Source organism: Artibeus jamaicensis, unplaced genomic scaffold (genome assembly GCF_021234435.1).
Source record: "Artibeus jamaicensis isolate MK-2021 breed Jamaican fruit bat unplaced genomic scaffold, CSHL_Jam_final contig_3230, whole genome shotgun sequence".
In the NCBI taxonomy this organism is placed as follows: Eukaryota; Metazoa; Chordata; class Mammalia; order Chiroptera; family Phyllostomidae; genus Artibeus; species Artibeus jamaicensis.
The window spans coordinates 1,062,488-1,084,994 of record NW_026521764.1 but is presented as its reverse complement, the minus strand read 5'-3'; the positions used below and the strand labels follow the sequence as shown (position 1 = coordinate 1,084,994).

General features: G+C 40.4%; 1 protein-coding gene across 3 annotated transcripts in view; it reads right to left on the bottom strand.

The window, feature by feature from the left end:
• Positions 1-22,507, bottom strand: part of DNAH11 (dynein axonemal heavy chain 11) — a 272,144-nt gene that overhangs the window by 25,069 nt on the left and 224,568 nt on the right. For all 3 annotated transcript variants that reach the window (XM_053663641.1, XM_053663639.1, XM_053663640.1), the window contains exons 66-73: positions 19,031-19,235; positions 14,216-14,380; positions 12,320-12,460; positions 8,027-8,197; positions 4,665-4,787; positions 2,668-2,861; positions 1,115-1,263; positions 136-263 (exon numbers count right to left, since the gene is read on the bottom strand). In XM_053663641.1, the coding sequence (XP_053519616.1) occupies positions 136-263; positions 1,115-1,263; positions 2,668-2,861; positions 4,665-4,787; positions 8,027-8,197; positions 12,320-12,460; positions 14,216-14,380; positions 19,031-19,235 (1,276 nt within the window). The remainder of the gene's footprint in view (positions 1-135; positions 264-1,114; positions 1,264-2,667; positions 2,862-4,664; positions 4,788-8,026; positions 8,198-12,319; positions 12,461-14,215; positions 14,381-19,030; positions 19,236-22,507) is intronic.

Here is a 22,507-nt window from a genome sequence, read left to right as displayed (position 1 = left end):
AGCCACCTTGGGAGCTGTCACTAATACCGACAGCGTCGGTCGGACTCTCCGAATCACCAGGAGTCGTGCGCAAGGACGGGCTGGGCAGCCCACTGTGTCTACCCTCCGTGATGTCCATGAAAACATAATACTCACTTGGAGTATGACCCAGTGTCCCCCGCTGGAAGCCTTCTCCAGGGCCATTTCCGCCACTGTCTCCTGACCTTGTCCTAAAGACACGTTGTGGAATTTTCCTGAGTCAATGGTAAACCCAAGTCTTTTGCCTGTGGGGCAATAAAACGGTGAGAGGAAAAGCGAATCAGGGAGAGGTGAGAAGAGTGTGGAACTCTGTGGTCCAATGTCCATCTGTGGTCACCTCTCTACCTCCTGGGTCACTTTCCTGCACAACCTGAACTACACCTCTGTCATTTCAACAAGCAGCACTTTGAGCTCTCCTCAGCTGCCTCCTTGCAAGCATTAGCGAGGCGGGAGGAAAATCAGGTCCTCTGGTTTTGTGGTAATGACGCTTTTGACATTTTGATAGATGGCAAGCATTGTTACTGAGCTTTATAAACTCTTTCAGGAGTCGCAAAGCATTTCCCTCATAAAAAGGAGCAACATGTGGTAGATATCACATCGGTTTTTTTTAAGGGATTGGCTCATTGGGAAAATGCAGGAGCCGCTCACCTTGCGAGCCCGCACTTGAATTGAGCACAGTCGGGTCACAGCTCTATTAACCTGGTGTTCTCAGCGCGGGCCGTGGGGAACAGTAATCCAAAGCACAAAGCGACAGTGCCTGCACAACTGAATAGACCTGCTCTAATGACCATTATTTAGTCACAGGGGGCACAAGACTACATGAGCATGGAGAAAATTGCCCTCTGGCCCTCATACAGTCAAAAGGTAGAAAACAGTATAAAAGGAACGTGCATTATGCCAACCAGAGGAATGTGCCATTTGAACATTTCTTCAGACTGTACAGTATTATTAGTCTAACATTTTCTGTATACTCAGTCTCCAACAAATGGGAAAAAATAAAAGAAACTAAGGTAACTGTAAACTGCAAGGAAGGGTGGGTGGGCCATGGAAGGAAGGTGGGAGGGCGAGCCAGCAGACCTCCCTCCTGGCCACTCACCAAGGGCCTCAAGGTCTTTGAGGGCATCTACCCCTGGAGACAGGATGAAGAACACGGGCGTGGCTGGGCTGCTCTCTTCAAGGGCTTTAACTAAGTCCAGTCTGGTCTGCTCCACATACTTTGCACCCAGTTTCTCCTCCACAAAATTCCTATTAAAAACAACAATGCAAAAGACATGATCAATGCTTGCTTCTGACATGCAGTGTGTCACAACTTGGATCAGCTTAAACCACAGGCATGGGAGGGAGGCAAAGCACGTGTTTTTACATGGGGTGTTTTGTTAGAATGACAAGATGAATCCAACCAGATTTACGCAGTTGTGTTGGTGAGATCCCTCTCTGCTTTCGGAGTAAATCAGAAGCCTACATTCCATTTTGGGTGGGCTACTGAGACCCCCACCACCCCAGTACCATCAGCTGCCTGCCTATGGCTTTGTATCCCCCCAACCCCCTACCAGACCCCCCATTACTTATTAACAGCTCATTAGATTTGCCACAGTGCAATTTTCCAGCCTGCTGGGCTTCTCATGAATATACAGATGCTTTCGGGGTGTTTCTAACACAGGGAAGCTCAATTAAGCAGGGATCCAGCAGCACCAGATCTAGCAGAGAGTAAGTTGTACTAAGCAGAATTAACTCATAAAGTAAGGTTCTGCAGAGGTGGCTGCAAAGGGAAACTTGGCTGAACTAGACAAAGCAAAGGGAAAAAAACCGAGGCATGTGAATACTACTGAAGAAAGGGGGGGCACCACAGGGGAGGAAGTTGTGAAGTCTTCAGTTAGTGAATTCAAATTATAACATGACTTGTGTGAATTAAGCAACCTATTACCACTTGGAAGCTAAAAGGGCCAAGAAAAAGGACACTTGAACCAAGAGGCAAACAGGGCTTCCTGCTTTTAAATTGCACTGGTCATGAGCCCTGGCTGGTGTAGCTCAGTGGATTGAGCGCGGGCCTTCGAACCAGACAATCGAGGTTCGATTCCCAGTCAGGGCACATGCCTGGGGTGCAGACCTGTTCCCTGCAGGCCAATTCCCAGCAGGGGATGCACAAAAGGCAACCATACATTGATGTTTCTCTCCCTCTCTCCTTCCCTTCCCCTCTGAAGATAAATAAATAAAATCTTAAAAAAATAAATAAATTGCACTGGTCACAAAGTTACGGGACTATGAGTGTCTCCACAAAAGGAATTCATTTTGGTTTGACATGTAAAATCTCTGGAGCCAAAATGCCACCCAGGAATAAAGACGATGGAAATGAACACTGGGATAACGCATGTTCCTGGCCTCTGAACTCTGCTGACGCCCATCTCTCTTTCTGGAATATTTCCATTGGTCCCTGTGTCCCCTTGTCAATTTCAGAATCCAGATTTTCAGGAAGGATGTCCTGAATGTCTTCAGTAAATTTTAACAACAGGAATGAGTACAATACCAACACTTCAGCAGAATCACTTCCCATCAGCCCTGACCACAAATGCCTCTGGCAGATTCTCCTAGCTGCTAGGACTAAGTTTCCTCCAGGTTAAGCCGCATTCCCAAAGACGCTGACTGCCCCACCTGAGAGCATATGTCATCCTGTCAGGGCGCAGTGCTCTCAGAATAATCAACTTCTGTATTAAACTTTTCTTCTTCCATTCTTGCGGTAACTTTTCTTTTTCAGGACACTCGGATTCTACCCACTTCCTCCACTGCTTGGCAGACCCTTCCACATCTCGGTCTATGCCTCGAAATTCTTCCATAAGGGCAATTGCCTGTGATAGGACAGGGAACAGATAGGAATAGTTTATCTCAGGCATCTGCGATAAAGACTTGTGAATGCATCAGATCCTATACAAACGAGTTGTGCTGGGCAGTTTATTTCCTCTCCAGATTTCTCTGCACCCTTTTCTGCCCTGCTAAGGGTATGATCTCAAAGAACCCCTTGGACCGAGCTCCCTGGTTCTCTCACCTGGTTGTGTTTGTCCAATAGGAGGCAATGACAAGAGACTAGAGGGCGGGGGATGAGAGAGGTCAGGGTATTTCTTCTCCAGCTCGGCCCTTCTTACGACACAGTTTGGCATGTTCCTCTACCGAATGCCACAGCGCCTGCAGGCTGGCTTTCTCCCAGAACTTTATTTCTCAGTCATTTAGTAACAGCTCCTTTTCCTCCCTTTTCCCATCTGCATCCTTGTGTTGATTCCCTTGTTCTTCTTCCCATCTATAAAAATATTCTCTACTCTCTGTTAAATTTTTTAAAATCTTCTCTTTGAATATACCATCTGTTTTTTGCTGAGGCCTTAATGGATATGCAATTGAGTTTATAATTCTAAATAAATTCTAATTTAAAATTATATTTTAAAAAATCTAAGTAACTATAAAATAAGAAATAAAAAGTTATTTTAAATGCATGGAAATGGTTCCTTCTTAGAAAAAAAGAGTGGGGTAATGCTTAGCATGTAATGAGCATCTTTAAAGAATTCCAGAGCATAAGAATAAACACTTAATAATAAAGAAATTAGATTCAGACAAATTAAAAAATATTTATTTATATTCCTTGACTTTTTTCAAAGGTCCTGACCACTAACATATTAACAACTTTTCTGCCCATTACATAGGTCAAAAGTTCCTTTACTTTCAAGTAAGAAACCAAACAGTTGTACACCTGAAACAAATATACTATTGTGTGACCAATTATTATTGAAAAATAAATTTTAAAAAAGTAGAGCAAAAAATTTAGTTCATTTAGTAATAAAGATCAGTTAAAGAACGTTACATCACATAGCATATTTCTACAACTGAAATTCCATAGGAGGTCTGTCTAGAAGGTACCCATCCATGTACTATGAAAAACAGAAATGTTTATTGAGGAAGATACAATATACAAGAAACATTGTACACAGGACAATGACACCTCAGTCCCCTTCAAAGTAGGCACCTTAGGACCTCACACAATTTTCCCAGTCATCATCAGCTATCCTGTCATATTTTCTTGAATCTCAATGACGGTCTGAAATCTCTTCCCTTTCAAAGGTGATTTTAGTTTTGGGAAAAGCTAGAGGTTGCAGGACACCAAATCTGGGCTGTAGGGGGTGCTGAGTCACCTGGGTGATTTGATGTTTTTCAAAAAACCCTGCATAAGACATGATGCCTGAGCGGGTGTGATGGGTGTGATGTCATGATTAAGCTGCCAATCACATAGCTATGGCCTTCTGAATTACTGGACAGTTTCCACAGAGGAATGTCCAAGCTTAATGCAAAATTTGATGCAGATTGGTTGCTCTGCTCAGTTTGAATGCGATGGCCACACAGTACACACGGTCACTCAACAGTGTCTAGAGTCCCCCACTGACTAGTACAGTGATGTCATCATTGTTCTCACACGTGCATTCCAGTCCACTCTCCTTGGCTACCAGGTTCCACTGATGTTGTGCAAACCATTCTCGTTGTATTAACAATAGTTAGACATTTTCTCATACCTCATATATCATTTCACTTTTTAAAACTACGTTTCTATGTTTGAGAGAACTGGGATTGAAATAAGATGTAGAAGTTGAAAAACTACGTTCCTAACGTACCTTAATTGCACTCCATGACTGGGTGGTTAGGAACTCGACAGGACTCGGGTAAGTGTGTTCAATTGTGAATCGAAGCAGGAAATCCAGTTCAGCAGGGTCTATCTCTTTCTTTCTCAACAAAATCTTGAGAGTACACAAAATTGAAGAGTCATTTGGTTTATACATCAAAATCACGACAAAGGAAGCAGTCATGCATGGCTCAATAGATATGATTAACTAGGCAGAACTGGGTGTTCTGAAAATTCCTCGAGATATATATCCGTCCTATAGTTGAAATAAGGGATAAGTTATGCCCCTGATTTCCTTACCTTAATCAGAAATCTAATAGCAACTAATTATGAAGCCTGATTTATTCCAATATTATGGCTATTATCAACATATTTGAAATATGCTTTCATATTTAATCTTCTGCTATTAGATCAAACTTGACCTAAAATTTGTTATACAAGGAGAGAAGGCCTGAGATAACAATGGACTGAGTTACTAAACAGAAAGTAGAGCCAGTACTATGAGTTAGTCCTGGTATAGGAATTACATCCAAGACAATATAGAATCACGGAATGGAACACACTTTAGACATTCTGACTACAGAATTGGTAAGAAGTCCATAGAACATTTTGGGGGGCACAAATGAAATATTCTTAATTTCCACATAAAAAACTTACAAAGTTAAACAGGTAAAATGCTTGAGTTTTAGACTATTTTAAAATTCTAGATATTTTCCAAATGCAATATGGGCAGTAACATGCATGAAAATATTTTATTTTATTGGAAAATTAATTCTTAATCTGGTTTAATTTCTTTCAACAAACAACAAACTGTTCACATACATGTGAAGCTGTGATAAGCATGGACTGTCAGGATTTGAGAGAGATTATAATTTATCTTTGGCTGCCAAGGGGAAGTGTTAAATAGATACACATGTCATGTGTTATCATTTCTGGTCCATTACTATTCATGAGCAATATGTATAAACACAAAAATTTCAGCAAAAAACCAATCTGATTAAAACATGGCAGAAAAACTGCCTAGACTTTTTTTCCAAAGTAGACATACAAATGGCCGAGAGGTACATACTAAGCTGTTCAATATCACTCATCATTAGGGAAAAATGGAAATCAAAACCACAATGAGATATCACCTCACTCCTGTTAGCATGGATACTGGCAAAAATATGAGAGAGGAAAAATGCTGGTGAAGAGGCGGAGAACAGGCAACCCTTTCGCACTATTGGTGGGAATACAAATTGGTGCAATCACGATGGAAAAGAGTACGGTGGGGCCTCAAAAACTAAGCAGAACTACTGTATGATTTTCAGCAATTCCACTTCTGGGTATACATTCAAAGGAAATAAAATCACTATCTCAGAAACCTGCCTGTACACCCATGTGCATGGCCACGTCACTTACAATAGCCAAGATACGGAAGCAACCTAAGTGGTCATCGATGGATAGGAATAAAGAAGATGTGGTACATAGATACAGTGAGATAGTATTCAGTCACAAAAAAAGGGAATCCTGCCATTTGTGATTTTGAGAGAATTATACTAAATGAAGTGAGTCAGAGGGAAAGACAAATACTGCATAATCTGTCATATATGTGGAATCTAAAAGGTTGAACTCAGAGAGGACACATTGGTGGTTACCAGATGCAGGAGTGGGGGAGCATGCAATGGTGAAAGTGGTCGAGGGCATAAACTTCCAGGTATAATATTAGTAAGTGCTGACGAGGCTATGTGCAGTATGGTAAGTACAGTTAATGATACTGTGTTGTACTTTTGAAAGTTACTAAGAGAGTAAATCTTACAAGTTGTTATCACAAAATAACTGTAACTATGTGAGGTGATGAATGTTAAGTAGATTTATTATGGTAACCATTTCATAATACTGGGTTGGCCAAAAAGTGTGTTTGTTTGTTTTTCCCATACAATGGATCTAGTAGCACTTAACTGTCTTTAACTTTATTTGAAATAATTTTGTTAGATTGTATTGTGACAGCTGTCATATCACTGTGCATTTTTAAAAACTTGCCAAAATTGGTGAATTTTTGTGTAGCCATTTTAATATTAAAGATGGAAGAAAATATGCAACATTTTTGGTGTATTAAGTGTGCTTTATTATTTCAAGAGAGGTAAAACCACAACTGAAACACAAAAGAAAAGACTTGTGCAGTGAGTAGAGAACACACGTGACTGACTGAACCCGTCAAACGTGGTTCACAAAGTTCTGTGCTGGAGATTTCTCTCTGGACGATGCTCCATGGTTGGTAGACCAGGTAAAATTGACAGCAAGCAAATCAAGACATTAACTGAGGATAATCAACGTTTTACCACAAGGGAGATTGCTGACATACTTAAAATATCAAAATCAATGAAGTTATTGGTGAAAATGAAAAATACGTCATATTTTACAGAAAAAGCTTAATGAACTTTTGTCCAACTCAATCTATATACATATACAATACATACATATTGAATAATTAGGTTGTCCATCTTGGACTAAGACAATATTATATGTTGATTATATCTCAATAAAAGTAGAAAAAAATTTTGTTTTATAATGCGTTGCTCCTTTTTTACCACATACATTATAAAATGCCTACATCTAAAAAAAGAATCCATAATTCTTTTTAATTTTTAATATATTTTCATATAACTAAAAGGAATATATGAATACTAAAAACATGAATTGTTTAGCATTATCGGAAAGTATTTATAAAATGCCTTCTTTGGGTGAGACATTGTAGAGGATACAAAGAGAGAAGACATCATTAAAATTTGGACTGACAAAAAACGTTACATAGTAAATGAACTAGTAAAGGGAGAACCTGTTTATTTCACCTAGAAACATGATCCTCAGTGTCTTTTTCTTATCATGGTCACTTTGTCTAAACAAAATCTTTTGCAGATGTCCATATCAAAAAGAGTAAAGGGGAGCGGGTCGTATTTCAGGTGGGAGTGTGAAATCCGGAGCTCCTGTTACTTATTCACTACTTTTCTAAAGGGCTTCTAGAGCCCCTCACACCTGGATTCACAACTTTGATCTCAGAGAATTCCCTTGGTAGCCCCTGAGTAGTTCTGCACAGAACCCGAAAAGGTGAGGAGAGTGTCTCATCAATCTGTTCTTCAGGATGACAGCTGACATATGGCTTCAAGGGGCTCCCTCCCCACCCAAGCCAAAGCCCCGTGACTGACCAGCAGGCTGTCACATGTCCAGGTTCCCCTCTGGGAAACTCAAACTCTCCCCATGTCACCAAGGGCTTCCGAAATAAGGTGTCTATGCTCCCCTTCGGCAGAAAGAAAGTACATAGTAAACAGAGACGTGCAACTCTGGTTCTGGGGATGCTCTCCAGTGACCTCTCACCTGAAAAGCCATCTGGGACAGGAAGGTGAGCTTGTCTTTCTCAAAGAGCGCCTGGCTGGTGTAGAGGAAGGTGGCGTGCGTTATGCTCTCCATGAGCACTGAGATGCGCCCCTGCGTGTCCTCCACTTTGTCCGACTGCTCGATAGCTCTGTGGAACAGAGCGTTGAAAGCCTGGGCAATGCAAAGTGGCCGTTAAAGGGTGGCAACTGGTGCCAGATTGTCTAGCTGGCCAGAGACACAGGGTACAGGCAGCTGAACTCTTCTCTATGGGGAGAGATGACAGGACAGGATTTTTATGAGGACTATATGAGCTCTTAGACCTGTTCCTGGTCCATAGTAGGTAAGTGCTCATTAAATATTTGCTGCCATTACTATTACTATCACTGTCATTCCATAAAATCTACCCATATCTCCTTAGCCAATTAAACTGTGCCATCCTCTTTACATTTCTCTCATCACTAGGGAGCATTTTAAAATGTGTGTAGGGGCAATTCTTGTGTCTTACTACGTGACATGTCTTCAAATTTTTCCTCTATTTTTAAAATTGTGTTGTTTATCTTATTATTGAGCTGCACACATTCTTTATATATCCTGAGATAAATTCTGTTAGATATATGTATTTATTGGTGATAGTTTTTACTAGTCTGTGGCTTGCCTTTTCATTTTCTTAGTGTCTTTAGAAGACCATGAATTTTTTAATTTGATAGGGTTCCATTTATCTTTTTTTTTCTATTGTGGGCTAAGAAATCTTTGCCTAACCCAAAGCACAAGGATTTTTCTCTTATTTTTTCCCTGGAAATTTTATAGCTTAGCATATTCATTTTGAGTTAATTTTGTATATGGTGTGATATACAAAATTAGGATTGAGGTTCATTTTATTCCATGTGGATATTCAGTTGTCTCGGTACCATTTGTTGTAAAAAAAAAAAAAAATGATCCCTCCCTCACTGAAGAGTCTTGGCTTCACTAAAAAGCCGCTGACTGCATGCTGGAGGGTCTACTTCTGGACTCTGTTCTACTCCATTAATGTATGTATTTTTCTTTAGGCCCATTAGTATAGGTCTGTAAGTCTTGAAATGATTTGCTTTGTTTCCATATTTGTTGTTCTTTCTCAAAATTGTTCAGTTATTTTAAATCTTTTGCATTTCTGAACAAATTTTAGAATCAGCTTACCAATTTCTTTTTAAAAAAAGCATTCTGGGATTTCAACTGAGACTGCATTGAATTTATACATCAATTTGAAGAAATGTGACATCTTAATAATACTGAGTGCTCCAAACCAAAATCACGCTCTCTCTCTCCATTTACTTAAGCATTTGAAATGTTTCTCAAGAATGTTTTACTACTTTTAGTATGCAGAGCTTGAATTTGTTTTGTTAAAATTGTCCCTAAAAGTGTCATGGTTTTGAAAGCTATTATAAGTAGTATTGAGTTATTATTTTCCTTGTTCCCCATTTATAGAAATACAATGAATTATTCAATATTGACTTTACACTCTACAATCTTGCTAAGAACTCACTTCTTAGTCCTAGTAGGGTTTTTTGTTTCTTTGTTTTGTTTTGTTTTTTTAGATTTCTTATGATTTTATACATACATGATCAGATCATCTGTGGGGGGAAAAGAGTTTTTCTTTTTAAATCTCTGTGCCTTTTATTGAGTTATTGTACTGGCTATAACCACCTGTGTAGCGTTGAATAGAAGTGTTGAGAGAAGGCATTCTTGTCTTGTTCTGATCGTAGGGGAAAGCACTCAGTGTTTCAACACTGAGTTTACAGTATTAGCTGTGAATTTTTGTAGATGAGTTTCATTATATTGAGAAGTTACCATCTAGTCCTAGTTTGCTCAGAGTTGGTTTTTTATTCTTATTTTTTTAACCAAGTGTTAATATGTGTTAACTTCTTTATCTGCATCCATTGAAATGATCATATGCTTTTTGTCTTTTATTCTATTAATGTAAAGAATGATATTGTGTGATCTTTTGAGTATTTAATCGACCAACTTGTATTCCCGGCATAAATTCCACCTGGGCTAATGTATTGTGCTTTTTATATGTGGCTTGACTCCATCTGCCAGTCTCTTCTTGAGTAGTTTTGTGAGGAGGCTCATGAAGCAGGCTGCTCCGTAGTCGTCTTTTTCCCTAATGCCTCCATTTAGTTCTGGTATTTGAGTAATACTAATTTTATTATTCTCCTATGCTCTGTGACTATTCCAAAATCCAACCCCCCTGTTCTCCCTTCCATACTACTAGAACCGGCTAGTTACTCTTGACTCTCTTCCTCTTCTTTATCGCCTGAGGGCAACCCTGTCCCGCAGTGTCTCCCAGTGTCACAGATGAAATAAGACTGCCCAGACTTGATCTGCTTGGGGAGAAAAGGCTGCATAATCTCTCAGAAAAGAGCCTTGAGCACCTCTTTCCCTGGGATTTTACTGGGTTTAGGTTGCCTAGGAATACTGGGCATATGTGGGAAGCTCATCAATCAGTGTCAGGCAGTAATGATCAAGGAAGGGAGACGTGGTTAATAGATAACATTCAAGGAAGTAGAAAGGCTCGTCCTGAGTCAGGGCCTGATAGACAGAGTGACAGCAAAGGGCCATGAAACTATGCGAAACAAACCCATTTTATGCTTGAGGCCTAAACAGCTAACCTAGATTAACCTGAGGGTAGTCTTAGCACGGCAGGACTCCCAGGACTTCATCCTTTTTCAGGCCTGACTGCCCCAGGGAACCACCTGTAATATTATAGGGCTGCACCCCCTTTATCTGGCATTCTTTCAGGCTGGAGTCAAGCCAGGCCAGGGAAACCAAGTAGCCAAGACAGTAGGAGACTACCTGCAGTGGAATGAGGACTCGGGCTATAACAAAGCTGAGGGGTGAGGGCCCATCCCCCTTTTCTATAATCCCCTAAGTCCTCCCCTGATGGTCCCTTTGTGACTGTGCCTGTCTAAGGTTGTTCCTCCCTTGAGGAATCTTACCCATCAATGACTAACCAGTCATCCTCCCAGGCCAAGCAGGGGGATATGAGAGGAAATAAATTTTTGCCTCCTTAGAAGCTTATGTTCCTAAGGCCTTCTTACTCAGCCTTAGCCATGGGCAGTTACAGCTCCTGAAACCAGGCAGGGCAGTTCACAACAATGCCCATATCCAATTATTTTAGCTTCAAATCATATCATGAGTCTATTCACTTCTATCAAGTCTTTCATCATGTCAGGCATCTGCCTAAAACCTTTCAATGGCTTCTCTTTGCACCCAGGCTACAGTCCAAAATCCCCAACAGGGACTAGAGGACCTCATGTGACCCAGACCTTCTGACCTCTCTCAACTCTGGCTTGCCATCTTCTCTCTCACTCATTATGCTCCAGCCACACAGATTCGTTCACTGCCTGGCTCCCTGACTCTTTTATGTCTCACGCACCCTTGTGTATTCTCCAAACACTCTTTACATAGCTACATCTTCTTTATCCCTCCCTGAACACCCAGTTAAAATGGCCCCACCATTCCTACTATTCCCTCCCACTGTACTTACCACTTTTACACACACACACACACACGCACACTGACCTCCATATATCCTTACTCGTGTCTGTTTTTTAAAAACTGTATATTCAGTGACCAGCACCACATCTGACACAATGACTAATCTCAATAACTATTCATTTAAAAACTGACTGACAGAATGAATGAATCCTTCCCAAAGGCAGAGTGGCCCAACTTACAGGGTAGGCTTTAGAATCACAGGTTCAAATCCTGGCTCCTTAATTAGGAAATGTGCAGCCCTGGGCAATTTATTTACAGTCTGAAAGTATGAGTTTTCTCTTTTTAAATAGGGGTAGAATAATACACTACAATCGAGAGGGTTCAGACATAAGAATGAACTAAAGCATGAAAGCACCTTGCATGTACTAGTAGCTTCATAAATAGTTGTTCTCATTCTTTGTCCCTCGGCACCAAATAACCTGGGAAATCCCTTCCCAGGACACCTACAGTCTCAAAAAGAAAGTATAGGAGCCTCCAGGAGAACACCCTTATTTAAATAAAATAAACTCCTCAAGACTCTGTTTTAGAACAAAACCAAATGTATTATAATGTTCACAGTTCAATTACCTCAAAGCCTCATAGAAAACTTCAAATGAAAGTTAAGAGAAGGACGATGTCTTGGTGTTTTTTGTTTTTGCTGGCTAGATCCTCAAGAGCCCTTTCTGGGTGCACTAATTGCTTAAAAATAAATTCTAAGCTTCCCGAAACAAGTCGAAGTCCTGAAGTGTACTATTTTTTCCTTGGCCTACTCGGCATTACCTTCAAAGAGAACTGATAGATGGGGTTGATTTTTCTGAGGTCGTTAATGACAAAATAAAGAAGAGATGCTCTCGCTGCCACCGGTCTGTAACGTTCTCGGGCCTCGTTAATTTTCTCTTCATTTTCTTTGGCTTCGATCACCTGTGGTGAAATCAAACCACATCAGTAACCTAGCTAGGCATATTCTCTATACTTATCCAAGTGACGGAAGGCACATTTTTGAAATGAGGAATTACTAGTATCAAAATAGATAACGTACGGCATCCATGCTCTTGAGCTGTTCAAATTTAATTCATATTTTAAACAATTTTAATTTTATGTTTCTTACGAGTATTAGAATGTTTAAAATAAAAATTAAAAAAAATTTTTCATAAGAGTGTCCAGTGGGAAGGAATGTAACTTCAGCCACCTTATGACTGCAGATTAAACAAACCTGACTGTTTGGGGTGCTACAGAATTTACTGAGCAATGTCACCTTTCTGTTTCCCTTCTCACCGTCAGGGGTTAATAATCCGGCTATATCGCCTCCCAGGGAAAGCTCTTAAAAGTCTGCTGGGTCAGTTCAGTGCCAATAACTTTATTGGGCAACGAGGTATACAAAAGCAGTCAAGGTCAATAATGTATCTAAGAGCCATGCTCACTACTAAAAAGCCTTCATGAGAAGACTCTCGTGACAGTCTAGTTTTGACTTTGCACCAGATCATCCATATGCTCATCCATTTCCATTTAGTTTGTCTTTATGTATTAGCCTCTGGGTGCATTCCCAGAGATAATTAAAAGAAACTATCAGCCAATATGTTCACTTGCATTGAAGGCTCAAATATACATTGCTTTTATCTAGGACTACTGCTGGTCATATAGCTTTATATGATGCAGTGTTTTCCCAAACACGTTAATACACTCCATCCATCATATTTGTGTATAAAAGGAAGTAAGGAAAATGTAGAACACAGAGGGAGGTCCCTATATGGCCATATATTAAGAAGACAGGAAGAAACATTTTAAGACATAATTAGAAGTTAATTTGAATGCTAAGACCTAATTTACCTAATTAGTCTAATCTTTACCATCCCAGAAGCCACCTAGAATTCCTTTTATGTAAAAAAAGAGAGTAATTTGGGATTCTGTTCCCTTGCTTAAATTAAGACAAATCTATTGGAGGAACGGAGACACAGCCTCCGCTGGGTGATTAAGAGATTCCTTAGTAATGAGGATGGTCCAGACGGCAAATAAGGTTTCTTCCTCTGAGTCCAAAGCAATGGAATTTTCAGGGTTAATGGCTATTGCTGAAAATCCAGAGTGCGCATCATGCCTGAAGCATATTGGGGCACATGTTGGATGTTCAGCGGGAAGTTTACTCAATGAGAAATCGTATTGGCTTTTAGGAAGTGCCATTTTCCCAGTGTGAACACTGCATTGGAGACAGCAGGAGACCATTTCTTCCTTGGTCTCCTAGCCCTGAAGGCCTGCAAATGAGGCTTCAGCTCTCAGGATTTCTCTAAAATGTACAACAGACCAGGAAACCTGTAGAGAGCCTGGACAACGTCGGTTCACCAGAGCTAGCAGCTAAATGAAGTCGTTCTAGACTTTAGACTGTATTAACCAGCAGGCCTCAGTTTTCTTCAAATGTGGTCATACAGAACAAGTAACAGTGTGACAATCTAGTTTGAATGACTGGATTGCTGTTGTATCAGGAGAAGCACAAGCCCAGCTATCTCTTTCTCCATTCTGAATCCCCCCACTGCCCATTTTTCAGGGCAGTTCATTAGCCGATCTGAATTCCACAATAACTCAGTCCTCTTAGAGAAATCACCAAGTTGGATCACGCTTTCATCCAAGCAGGTGTTCACATAGAGCATTGAAACGACCCTCCTGGCGGCCTCTGCCTGCTCCTACCTTATGCTCCATCTCCGCGGCGGTCGCCTTTGTGGTCTCCAGGCTCTCCACCAGTTTGGTGTCATCCAGAAAGCTCCCCTCTGCAGCCGACAGGCGCAGAAGGAGGTCGTCCTCCAGGTGCTTCAGCTCTATCTTGAAGTCATTTTGGTGCTTTGTCAAAGCCAACTGACACAAACCAAAAAAAGTCTAAAAAATGCTGGGTGAATTCATGTTTTTCAGTTTCCTTAATCATCAATTTCTTGAAATAGTATCTAATAACACACAACATTCAAACATACCAATAATAATTTTTAAAAATCCATCACAAATTTTCAGAAGGCATCCTGAGGTGAGGCTGCACCCCCAGGGCCCAGAGTGTGACGCTCATCACAAACACTTCACATCATAAACCCACAGGAAGACTCTATTCTCCAGGAAGAAACTTCTGGTTTAGGCCTTGAATCTAAAGAGCCAGCAGCCATCATTTACACACACACACACACACACACACACACACACACACACACACAACTAATCAAAACTCTTCTTCTATCCATCGGAGAACTGAGGTCACAGAACAACCTCCACTCTGAAAACTACAGACAGGGGTGAGTACAGACAACCTCAGCTTACCGGGAACACTGAAATAATAATTGGCTACTTGCTAGAGGCAAAGCTTGAGTGTTAAGAACTCTGGGGTCCCAGTGTCGGGAAGCCCTCTGTACTTTTTTGAGTAGAAGGGGTTCTCACAGTGAAGGATCAGAAAAAAATCTATGTCTGCTTTGGGCAGAGGATAAGGAATGATTGTGAAACATATCCAGAGGAAAGCAAGCATTTAAAATATGTGAAGAGCTTTCTGTTCTCTTAACAAAAGCCTGACCTCAAGGAAAATCACTTTACTGGAGTCTTCCGTGATCTAGGGTGAAGGGTGATTAGATCATTCAGCTGCTTCTGGACTTACTTGCTCACCGAGGAGAGATAGAAAGAAATAAGACACTCGTCTGAAAGGCAAATACCAATGACTAGTCATACTAGAAAACCCTGAGATTTAGTCATAAGACTATGGAATACTTTCCACCAATAATTTCTTACCACCACAGCAACAGACTCTGGTATAATAACCTCAATTCACAACTGTGAGAGCTGTGAAATACAAACTCTATTTAAGAAGGCGCTTCTAGGGCAATTCTGAGACATGGGAGACAAAATCAAGGACATTGGAGGAAACCGAAGCGATGACACCCACGGCTACCACAAACCATACACACAGTCTAACAGAGCTGCACACTGATGCTCTATTTACCGCAGTTCAAATGACTAAGCACATCATGTCTGGCTCTTGTGAAAAGGTAAAAAGTATAGTCCGAAGAGATAAAGCAAATGGCAGAACGAGACTCAGGTGTGGCAGAGATTTTGAAATGATCAGCCTGGGAATTAAACATAACTATGTTCAATCTGTAAAGGGCTCCAATGGAAAAAGTGAACAACATGTAGAACCACATGGGCAATGTAAGTAGGGAGATGGAAGTTCTAAGAAAAAATCAGAATGAAACGCTAGAAGTAAAAACCGCGGTAGCAAATGAAGAATGCCTTCGATGGGCTCAGTGGTAGGCCGGACTCAGTCCGGGTGAGTGAGTGAACATGAAAATACATCCAGAGAAACTTTTTAAACTGAGAAGAGAAAAAGAATTAAAAAGAAAAAGAAAAAATTGACAAAAACTATGGGGTAATTACAAAAAGTATTTTTTCTTTCAGGTATTTTCACATAAGGAACTGAAAGAAAAAAAGGAGCAGAAAAAACATTGGAGGTAATAACACATAAGAATTTTCCAAAATTAATGATATTCACCAAACCACAAATCCAGGAAGCCCAGAGCATACTAAGCAGTATGAATAATAAGAAGTCTACACCGAGGCATATCATATTAAACTACAGAAAGTCAATGACACAGAACAATTTTTTGAAACAAGCCACAGGGGATTAGAAAACTCTCGTCTACGGAGGGAAAAGAATAAGAATTACATGGGACTTCTCTTGAGAAACAATGTAAATGAGAAAAGAGTACATTAAAATATTTAAAATACTAAATGAAAAACCCCACCAACCTAAAATGAGGAAATGAAAGGGACCTGAACTACCCATGATGCACTGCAGCATCACTTCAATGTAGACTTAGTTTAGCTGTAAATGTATACAGCAAATGTTAAAGAAACCATTAAAGAAAAAAAATTTAAGTACAGTTTATCTGCTAACAGAGGACAAGTTCTAGAAACATATAAAATGCTCAGTTTACATCAGAGAAGTCAGAAAGGGAGAAAACACATACAAACACAGTAAATAAAAAACAATGAGCCCTGATTGGTGTGGTTCAGTTGGTTGGGCATTGTCCTGCAAAGTGAAAGGTCGCTGGTTCGAGTCCCATCAGGGCAAAAGCCTGGGCTGGGGATACCTATGGAGAGGCAACTGATTGATGTTTCTCTCCATCTCTCCCTCCCATCTCCACTCTCAAAAAATTAATAGACAAATATTTTTCAAAACACAATGACAAACATGGTAGGTATTATTCCAACTGTATCAGTAATCTCTTTGAATGTGGATTATCTAAATATAGCAATTAAAACACAGTGACTGATACACTAAGTAAAAAAAAACAAGAACCGATGATCCGTTGTCTACAAACAAATCCTCCTTAAAGACACAGGCACAGTAAAGGCAGGGTGATGGAGACAGACACCCCATGCAAACACAAGTGAAAACAGAGCCAGAGTAGCTCTGTTGAACCAAACACCACTATCGATAACTGTTACAAACATTTGTAGAATACTTCACCGGTAACAGCAGAATACATATTTTTTCCAAGCTCACATAAATAGTCACAAGATAGACCAAATTCTTGGTCATAAAACATACCTTAAGAAGTTTAAAAGTATAGCAATACAAAGTATGCTTTCAGACCACACTGAAATTAAATAAGTAATCAATAACAGAAAAGCATCTGGAAAAAAACCTCAAAATATTTGGAGATTAAGCCACAGACTTCTAAATAACACATGGGTCAAAAAAGAAGTTTCAAGAGAAATTAAAAATATTTTGAAATAAATAAAAACAAAAGTATAACTTATAAAAACTACACAGCAAAAGCAGTGCTTAGAGGGAAATGTATAGCTTTGTAGACATAGCGTATCTTAGGAAAGGAGAGAGCTCTAAACTCAATTTCTAAGCTTTCACCTTATGAAATTAGTAAAAAAAGAACACTATAAAGTTAAGGCAAACATAAAAATAAGAAATAAAAGTTATAACTGAAGCTAATTAAATTTCAAATAAAAAAAAACAAGAAACCAAAATTTGGTTCCTTACAGGATCAATAAAATGTATGACCTTTGTGCCAGGATAACTAAGAAGAAAAGAGAGAAGGCACCTATCGCCAACGTCAGAAAAAGAGCAAGGCCATCACTATCGACTCCGTGGGTATTAAAGGACAGTAAAAGAATATTATGAATAATTCTATGCCCACAAATTTGATTATTAGATAAAGTAATCAAACATGTTATACTGAAGCAGAATAGCATTTTAAATAAATTTTATTGTTATGTCACAAAAAAGAATGATAACAGCAGGAGAAACTGAAAATAGGTTCCAATAAATAGGAACTTTCTAACAGCTTTGCAACTTTTATGTAAGTAAATTGAAAATCATTCTGAAGTAAAATAACTTATTCACTTTTAAAAACTGCTTCAGACAAGAAGTAGGGGGAGAGCAACACAAAGTTGATAATTATTGAAGCGGGATAATGATCACATATGGGAATTTATAACTGTCTGGGATTTGTAACCATTTACTTTCATGTGTTTGCAAAATTTTATTATCAAAAGTAAAAACAAATCAATTAATTAACCAAGCTGTCAAACCTTTTGGAAAGAAGAAAAAAAGTGAGTGCATAAGCATGACAAGACTAGTTTCTTACATGGTCATATGGTGTCTTGAATACAGATAGGGTCCCTGTCCAGTTGGTGCACAAGGCAGCAAACCTGTGGCTCTTTGAAACCTGGGCTGTGGATCCCTCATTCCTGGCACGTTGTAGTTCAAGGGGACTGTGCCCACTCACACCCAGCCTTGACCCGAGGGCTGTCTCTGCCCGTCTCAAATGGAGGCTGAGCCCATGTGAGAACCACTCGCAGTGCTTGGTAAACGGAATCTCACTGAGTGGGGTCTGGGCTGTGGCCTGAGAGTTTGGATTGAAGGAATTTCCCACCTTCTGCTGCTGCTGCTGCTCCAGGAACCGCCATCTGAGAACCACTGATTGGTCCCAGGAACAGCGGGCTTTTCCCACAGAGTCAGAGAGTAAACGCTTTCGGCTTTTCAAGTCCTACAGTCTTTGTTGCAATTATTTGACTCTACCACTGCCTTCTCCCTAGGTTTATAATCTTACTGTTTCTTTGTTTTCTGTACTCAACGTTGAATTTAACTATTTTCAGTATTTTTTCTTAATCTGTGCACTTCAAGCCATAGATTTTCCTTTAAATGTTAGTTATAACCAACGACAAGTCCCTTAAGCTTCCCAACCTACTCCATTACTCTGCCTTTTCGTTCTTTCATGCTGGCTGGATTGGCTCTGAGCACCCAACCTACAAAAGCCTCTTTGCTTGTCCTCATCACCTGCATCCAACTAGACGTGGAGCCAGCCCACCTGCGGCACAACCCGAACCACCTCCTTTATCAGAAGTACCTGAGATGGCAAGAGACAGGAATCCTACCTAATAATACCAGTGTGTCTAGCACTATAATTTGTGCAAAGCAGGTACTGAGTAAGTGTTGGTGGATGAGTTCTTATTTACCTTAAGTTTCTCCAAATCTGGTCTTTCAATACTGACCACCTCTGCCAGCAGCTGGGCTTCTAGACCATCTTCTGTGACAGTGAAATTGAGGAGGGTTGTCTGAGCTTGCAGTTCTGGCTTATAGTGAGGATTTGCCAGCTTTGTGTGAAGGAGCAGCCGGAAGTTCCTGTTAAATTCACACTCTTTACCTCCAATCCTGATACACCTACAGAGGACAGAACACAGACATTCAGGAGCTTCCCCTGAGCCGTAACTGATACCAAGGTGTCGTTCCAATCCTGTATTCTGATAATGTATGTAGGCCATAAGACCAGGTGGCTCAGGATTTTTCAGCAGCTCTCGGTTTCCCTAAAGTAAAGAAAGAATAGGAGTTATCCACTAAACCTCTATATAATTACGTTTCCTCATTGCAAAATGGGGGTAAGAGTCATACTCACCTAATAGTGTCATCATAACAATTAAATACAATAAATCATATAAAGGACACAAAACAACAGATGTTAGCTCCTATTATTATACTCTCTGTGAGTAACCTTCCGGGGGGAGGGGTCCAACCTGCAGCCCATGGGCCGCATGTAGCACAGGATGGCTATGAATGAAGCCCAACACAAAATTGTAAGTTTACTTAAAACATCATGAGATTTTTTTATGATTACGTGTCACAATGTACTTAATGTGTGGCCCAAGACAACTCTTCTTCCAGGGTGGCACAGAGATGCCAAAAGGTTGGATGTTAACATTGTTATTCTTTAAGGGTAAAACTATTATGTTTGTGTTTTTATATCTGTGTACAGGTGTGTGTGCGTATATATAAAGTTTATATATTAAAAGTGCATACATACTTAAAATTACTTTCCAGTTCTTTGGCACTGGCTCAAAAACAAAGTTTGGAAGCCCCCTGCATGGACTGCATGGATCATATTCCCCCTCGCTCCGTCTCGCACGCTGGTCGGGGGGCTGTCTGCGACTGGGCTTCTGGTTTGTATCCATGTTCCTCTGACCCCGTGCACCAGGAGCAGGCCCTTCATCTCCACTGTTCCAATCAGAGTACCCTTTCCTGGGAAAGGTTTAGGTTTGGGACAGAATGAAGGGAGAATCTAAACTGGAACTGAAAAGCTTGTGTTGAAGTCCCTGTCCTCCTGGTGAACAAAACAGGAGAGAAAGACATTTCTGACTTCCCAAGGAGAAAAACTCAACCAATATTCGGACAGAAAAGTAATGCAGAGAGCATGCTCTGGGTTTTCTGGACTCACGGGTCCCGCCTTCCCTGAAGCTTGCCTGCATTTCCAATCCACTGCTAGGACACCCTATAGTCTTGACACACGCTCTCTGTATTGCTTAAGCTAGATGGAGAGGTTGCTGTAATAATAAGCAAAACTCTGAATGAACGCAGCTTCTCCCTGAGAGAGGGGGCCAGAGAGGAGGCCTGACGCTTCCCTTTCACAGATGCTGGGGTCTAACTTCTAAGACTTGATCACCTGGGATCCATTCCCCTCTGGGATCTGGTTGGCCTTGGCCACTGTAAGAACTGAGGAGATTCCTACACAGGAAGAGAGAAAGATCCAGGTGGATGTTCCCCACCTCAGCATTGTGGTCTGGTGGGCGTGAGGCCCTGCTGTGACCATATTCCGTATTCTGAATTGGAGATGGTTCCCTTCCACAGCTGTGCTCACAGGACCCAGCAACACCTTCAGGTGAGAGGTAGCACTGGCTTCCTGTTGCAAATCCCTGGTTGCCTGAACCCTGTCACCAGGTTCCTTTGCCTTCCCTCTGGAAATCCCTTCTGTAAACAGTCACTCTTGTTAATTCTATTTAAAAATTCCAGCCTACTTTGTGGTCTTTTCTCCTGCTGGGAACTTGCCAGGAAGATCTAGTGAAGAGGGAGTTTTTTAATTCATGCATCAGATGGAAACCACAAATAATGGCACTTCTGAAAAATCTTCCATCGAAGTGGCCTGAACTACACAGGAGTGACAAGTCCTATAAGGAGTGTGGCTGAAGCAAAGGGTGTCTTCTCAGTCTCCTATTTTATCTTATTCACAAAAATTCTGAATTCTTCCCTATTCAGTGTATAGAGTATTTTAATTATAGAAGTGTCATCATAATGATGACAGAATGTTATCCAAAGTCCATATTTTTATTTTACACAATGCTTTCAAATAACCATGGAAAATGATTTCACTTCTTATCTTATTGACTTAGAGGTGAGATATTATTTTACCAAGTTTATCAATTTCAAAAAATTGGATGGATTCAGAAGAAAGATGTGGTCTCATAGATCAGCACTCACGTTGACGTTCCTTCATCAACTCTCAACTCTCGCGATATCTGCAACAACATCCCTTCCACTGGAGCAGAGAGACCAGAATGCCGAAACGTAGCAATTTGTTGGGTTGCTGTTGGTGGATGTTTTGTGATGTGTCCAGCCCTGAGATTAAGTCTCCTGTGTCACATGGTAACACACGGGCTACAGATCCACTGGCCATGCTATTGGACTGAACATTTTTTATGAAACAATTTGTTTTATTGTGTAAATACTGTTACAAATAATTTTCTTAAATCACTACAGTTTTACTCACTGAAATGTTAATCACTACAGCTCTTAATGATTTGTCAGATTCATGATCAGCTCTTGAATTTTGTTTCCATTGTAGGGATCTTATATTTGCAACAAAAGCTTTCACAGGCTTGAAAAGACTTGCCAAACAAGCTATTGTGTGAGACACTCTTTCCTAATTAAATGGTGAATTGTTTCACATGATCTAGTTTTGGTTCAGTTTTCCTTTGTGAGGGCTTCCTATGTGATTTTTTTTCCCCAGAAAGAAAAAGAGCAATTCAGGTAGTAGCCCTTTTCTGGGTTAGTACGGTCTCTATAATACATACTTCCCTTAAAAAAACAATGAAAAATACAAGTATTCATATCACTGATAAGAAGAAACACTGAGAGACTAAAAACACTAAGAACATCCAGAGACAAGTGAACCAGTCAGCAGCTGCTACTGTGTCTGGTGAGCACAGTGGCCCAGAGCCCTCTTTGTCCAGGTCATAGATCTGACACTCTGTTTCCATGTTTGCACGTATTTTCTAGCTGATATCATGCTTATTGAATAATCGAGTACCTTACTGATAATTTCTCCAGCTACTTGTTTTTATCATGAAACTTGTTGCAACCAACATTCATTCATTCCATGAGCACTTACACTCACTGAACCCGACAGAGGGCGGGCAGACAGAGTCTTCCTCACACTGGGCCTAAAACCATTACCAAGACCGGCACGGGCTCTGCTCTCACAGACATCAGTACTTTCTCAAAATTGGCATCAGGGGTATAAAATTTTCCAGACTGATTCATTCTTTTATTTATTTGGTTAATAAGTAAATATGTATAAATGTACATATTTACATTTTGTAGGCAGGACAAATTTGATCTGTCCCCGCCTATAATGGGACAGATCACAGGTCTGCCTAATCAATGGG